General features: G+C 43.7%; 1 protein-coding gene across 3 annotated transcripts in view; it reads left to right on the plus strand.

Moving 5' to 3' along the window:
- The window catches only part of LOC116842111 (low density lipoprotein receptor adapter protein 1-like), a 92265-nt gene extending 86464 nt beyond the window's left edge, over nt 1-5801 (plus strand). For all 3 annotated transcript variants that reach the window (XM_032810843.1, XM_032810842.1, XM_032810840.1), the window contains exons 4-6: nt 2398-2639; nt 3238-3386; nt 4311-5801. In XM_032810843.1, the coding sequence (XP_032666734.1) occupies nt 2398-2639; nt 3238-3386; nt 4311-4502 (583 nt within the window). In that variant the 3' untranslated portion in view covers nt 4503-5801. The remainder of the gene's footprint in view (nt 1-2397; nt 2640-3237; nt 3387-4310) is intronic.
- The last annotated feature ends 6 nt before the right edge of the window (nt 5802-5807 follow it).

Consider the following 5807-nt stretch of genomic DNA (forward strand, 5'->3'; position numbering starts at 1 on the left):
CTCTCTCTCTCTCTCTCTCTCTCTCTCTCTCTCTCACTCTCTTATTCTCGGATTTTCGTTTCGTGCGAAAAACGCAACGCGCTTGCCGGAGCAAGGAAAATATATTGAGAGTACGGGGCGTGTAATATGATGAGTAATCGTTTTTTCGCGAAACACACTCGCGGACTGAAATTTTAATCGCTTCTAAGTGAAACTCGCGCGCGCCCAGGCGTTGCGGTTTGCTGCGTGTTTCACACGCGCTGTGGTTCTCCGCCGAGACTCTGCGCCGACTATATCCGATGTATATGCATCTGAGAGTGTAATCCTAGGTAATGATAGTGATGTGGGTGTAGCGGGCGACGTGGATGCAACGCGATGCGATTTCGATACTCGTTGCGGGAAATTATTGGCGCGGTTATTTCCGATCCGCCATTGAGAAACTGCAGGATGTCCTATATACACATACACACATACATTCATATATATATATATATATATTCGCCTCTCTCTCATCGTAGGTTCGACATTCGATTTCGAGAAGGAACAATATTTTCGATCTCGTTAATGGAACATTACGAGAGCCGCACAATTGCGTATTTCGTCGTTATTGCCGTTCTTCTCCATGTTAATAAAAATGAGGAAAATTATCAGTACGTGAAAAACGCGATTTTCATCGAATACAGCCGGTAAACCGCCGAGCACGTTCCGGAAGAGTCGCGGCGAATTTCCGTTCGGTGAGACTTAACGAGACGTACTTTTCTCTTGCTCTCTCCCCCTCCCCCCTTTTATTTTCTCTCTTTCGTCATAATGATCTCGCGACGGACTCCGTTTAGCTTGGACGCGAAATTCCGACGAGGGCGGCGGCAGTGGCGGTGGTTTCCATTGTTACGCGCGGCGAACCCGCCGGGCTTTGTTCCGCCGTGCATAATGCACGCGCTGAAGTGGCGAACGAGAAATTTCACGGGCGGCGCAAAAAAGGGCGACGGGGCGAGGGTTGACGTGTCGGTTATAAATTTCCGTAATCGCGCACCGCCGCGCGCACCTCCGTAGAGCCGGCGCCATTAACAGCGAGTTAATTAACCGCCGCGCGAAGACGCGTCGCTGAATGAGATTAAGCCGCGCGCCGGATTAAACGTTAGAATATTATTTTGTGGCTGCCGGTGTTATCGATTTTCGGCCGTGGCCAATAACACCGCGATTTAAAAAAGAGGAGAGAGAAAGAGAGACAGATATAGATTGATAGATAGATAGATAGAGGAAGAGAGAGAGAGAGAGAGAGAGAGAGAGAGAGAGAACAAGTGAATTAAGAAAAAAAGAAGAAGAAGGGAGGAAAGAGAACAGATTTTTCATCCAAGACGGAGTCTCGTATAAAGTTATTGTATTACGACGCTGTGCCGTCATTATTAAAGAAAACGTCGTCAAGATCGTCGTCAAGTCCGTCTGAAATAAAGAATAACGGGACTTCGGAGCTTCTTCGTCGTCGCGAGGGTTCCTTAAATACCGCTTACGTCAGTGCTTCCGTCCTTTTATAAGCGCCCGCGGTGCATCCTCGTGCGCCGCGCAACGTCGCCCTTTGCATATTACCCCGGCTTCCCTTAGGAACCGTCTAAGTGCCCTCCGGCAAACTTTTGACTCCTATACACGGTAGCGAATACTGCGCGACATAAACGGAAGAGACCGCCGCCGTGAGCGGTGAGCGCGGATTTGCATAAGTTGCATCGCGCGAGCGCACGCAAAAGCCTAAGGATCATCGTCGAGAGGCCGGCCTCGCTCGTGCCAGCGCATACGCGGCTATATAAAACCTTATTTTTTAATAAGAAACATGAGAAGGAATTTATATTTACAATTCTCTTTTTCAGTGATCTTGTGCCAAGACACTGGGAATACTTAAGAATTTATTTGCATTTATTCGAAAATGTATTATTATTTGGAACATAGAATTTGTTTATAGAAATTAACTTTATTTCACAGAAATTAACTTTATTCCAAGGAAATTAACTTTATATCTCGCAAATAAATTTTCAAGCAGTTTTTCTCAGTGTAATATTATTAAACTCATGTTAATATAGTGGTTACTTTAAACTCATCTCACGGACATTCAGAGATTTAAATTTAGAGTCACATCTAAATTTTTCAGTTAATATTCACAGTTAATATTTAAGTTTACAGTCTAATTAAGGACAAAAGATTGGTTTCGACGACATTCATTATATAATATAAATAGCTATATATAAATTAAATAGCTATATATATACAATAACTTCCTTGATGAGACATTAATAGAGAAATTGTAATAAACAAGCCTCGTGGATTCTCACAAGTTTCTTGATCATTTTGTACAGTCGAAAGCCTAAAAGCCCTAAAATGATCACCGACGTTACTTTTAGTAATAACCTCCGCGTTTCTCGTTTGTTGCAGGATTTCGTACTGCTCGGCGGACGCGACTCACGACCATGTGTTCGCGTTCATCGCGACGAACCTGAACGAGACGATGGAGTGCCACGCGTTTCTCTGCCCCAAGAGAAAAATGGCACAGACTGTGACACTGACAGTGGCGCAGGCCTTTAACACGGCTTACCAAGCTTGGCAGTTGTCACAGTCCGACCCCAGGATCCATCATACTCAAGACAAGAGCCCGCCGCTGACGGGTGACAGGATCGGTGAGGGCTTGCTGCTGTTATATCTCTCAGTTGCGAACGCAATCGTAAATTGCGCGCGATCTGTTATTACGGATGATAATTCCACCTTCAATCTACGCGAGTCTACGCGGTTCACACGAATAGAGAGTTCGCGAGGAGAGCTTTAAACGTCTCGGCGCAACTTAGCGGTGAATCGAGTGGGCTCTTCTCTCACTCTCGATTCCGCGCTTCCGCGTGGAGAATCGTCAGGCTCTAATATATATCGAGCATTTTGGCGCGCGCGGCGCAAAGAGAGGTTACTGCGCCGGTGGTCGTGAAGTATAGTGCCTATATACACTCTGCACTTAACCCACCGAGAGTGCGGATATTGCGGGGTGCTTCCTAGTGAGCGAACGAGTGAGCCAGGAAATTGTGCGTTAATATTGGGACGACACACACACACACACACACACACACTGAGCACGGTCCATTAAAGTTCGCGGTAGCGAGAGGAGAACAGCGCGCGCGCGGATTCGCGTTTCTTACATCGCTACCGGCAGGCAAGATTTCACACCGAGACTAATCAATCCGTCGCAAATAGTGCGTGGCAACCTCCAATCACGCGCACCTTCCATTACAGATAATAGCGAGAAGAAGAGCACCAGTGAGACCAAGACCACCGGCAAGATAAACGAGCAGAATAAGCAGAACGGCCAACGACACAACGACAGCCAGAAGAATCTGCTGATCGATCTATCGAACGAGCCGAAGCCGACGGGAAATTCATGGGTGAGCGATGAAACTCGCGTTATCACGCGCGAAAATAACTTTGTAGTATCAGTTGAATCTCAGTAGGTGATTCGAAGTTGGCCGAGAGGCTGGTCGTTTCTGTCGTAGCTGAGAATTGGCTATTACAGATAAAATGCATTCACTGCGAGGCGAAAGTTTATCAGCTGAAATTAAAAGCTCACATTAGCGCGAGTGAAACAAGTGACAAGTTGGCATTAGCTGTCCTTATTTCAAAAACCGGACCGGCCAATAAAATAAATTTAACTAGATTATTATTAACCGCTTCAGTGGAGCGATTTAAAATAACTGTGCGATTCCCGAGCAGTGGATCTTTTTTTTAATAATCTTTTTTTTAATAATCTAATTTTAATAAATTTCCATATCTAAAATTATCATATTTTATAAAAATAATTTAATTGTGTTAGTAATTAAAATTATAATTAAAACATTTTTTTTAACACAACTTTTAATTAAAATTACTAATTAAAATTATAAAACGAAATAATTTGATATTATAACTAAACATTATTTATATTTTAGAAAAAGATAATAGCATGGTCTAATAATTAATATTTACAATAAATTATTTTTTCTTATTCTATGTAAGGGGAGACAATGTAATTTCACATTTCACATAATATTCGAAGAAGCCCAAACTTTGTGATAAAAAAGAAGGGGAAAAATATTTAAATTATATTTTGCGCGACGCATTTGTTCAAAGAAACATCATAGTTGCCACCGCTACATCGCTAGCTCTTTCTGCTAATTTTTTTTATCAATGTTTAGTCTTTCTCTTCCTTTTCCCTTTCGAGTTGTATAACTTCACGTTGCTTCACGCGATTCGAATTCGTCCGTCGAAAGTCGTCGACGAGAACGTCCAACGTCTTGTTTCCTCACTCAGTTGGAAACGCGTGTTCTTTCCAGGTGTGTTTCGAGGAGGACACTGACGTGAAGAAGAGCCAGAAGAAGTGTACGACCAACAGCATCCCCATGACCACGCTGAGGCACACAAGCGCGTCCACGCCGGCTCATCACGTGGTACCACGGCCCAGCACCGGCTTCAAAGTACAAAATGCCTGGGGCGAGTCCAGGTCGGTCGACCTGATGTGCTCGTAGCAGGGATAGCCGGCGGCCGACAGCTTCAGGGACGTGCCGTTGATCACCGGCCTCTGGAAGCACCTCTCGAACAACGGCCAACCGAACAAGTCCAACCAGAGCGACCGTTAGCAGGACCTATACTACCGCGCGCTACTACTCTCCTCGTCGCGGATCCAAGTTCGTGAGGAAGGAGACGAGGACTCTCGTCGACGATCGCACGTTACGTTGGCACTTATTTTCCGTCGACGCTGGCGACTGACAGAAAGAAAGAGAAAACGGGATCACGACGATACGGTGTATATTTTGTGCGATGCGCGACGACCGTCATCACGTGCACGATCAGAATTCCCGCGCTCAGAATTTCCGCGTTCGTCACGCGAAGAGATGCGCGACGGCACGATGGAGGACCAACTCGTTCATTGGCGGCAGGACGGTGTTATAATTGGCGTAGAAACAATTAAGTAAGGGATTTTTGTATAACGCGTATATACCTGTGTGCCAATTACTTTACACACATACATATCGCACAAATTTACTGTTTAAACGAGAACGCGCGAATGGTGGCACACGCGCGACTTGACGACGGTTTCCGACGGTGTCAGCTCCGATGATAGGCGCGGCTGATTAGTGATTAGTCGCGCATTGGAATTAAATACTTCGTAGCACAGATTTAAATATATTGAGAAAAGAATATTTGAAAATTTATTTGTAGGATATATCGAGTTTCTTCACGGAAATTAACTTTATATGTCTCACAAGTAAATTTTCAAATGTTTCTTCTCAATATACGTAGACTGTACCGAGAAAAAAATACTTGAAAATTTATTTATGCGGGATGTGGAGTTTATTCACAGAGATAAACTTTATTCTGTAGGAATAACTTTATTTCACAAAAATAAACTTTATATCCTGCAAATAAATTTCCCAGTATTCTTTTCTTAGTGCTTGTGAGCGCTCTGCAAAATGGAGTGAAGACTCGATTAAAAAAAGACGTTCTGTTATTGCAAGCATTCAATCTTTGTCCAGCTCGACTTCTACTGGCTAAAGCTAAACAAAGATAGCATGCTCGTGGGAGGGAAATACAGCTATCCTTCAATCTTGTCTTCAAACCTCTTGCAAGAAAATGCAGTCTGGGTACGTGAGTCTGCTTCATAGAAGTTCGCGACCGAGAGAACGTATTACGCGATAATCGGGCAAAGGAGACGACCTGAGGAAAAACACGCCAGGTTTCGTAGATCGATTCCATACGATGGTGCTGGATAGATATATATATATATATATATATATATATATATATATATATATATATATATATATATATAT

The sequence above is a fragment of the Odontomachus brunneus genome, unplaced genomic scaffold (assembly GCF_010583005.1).
Source record: "Odontomachus brunneus isolate Ranch 3 - 2012 unplaced genomic scaffold, Obru_v1 Obru_scaffold_021, whole genome shotgun sequence".
Lineage (NCBI taxonomy): Eukaryota > Metazoa > Arthropoda > Insecta > Hymenoptera > Formicidae > Odontomachus > Odontomachus brunneus.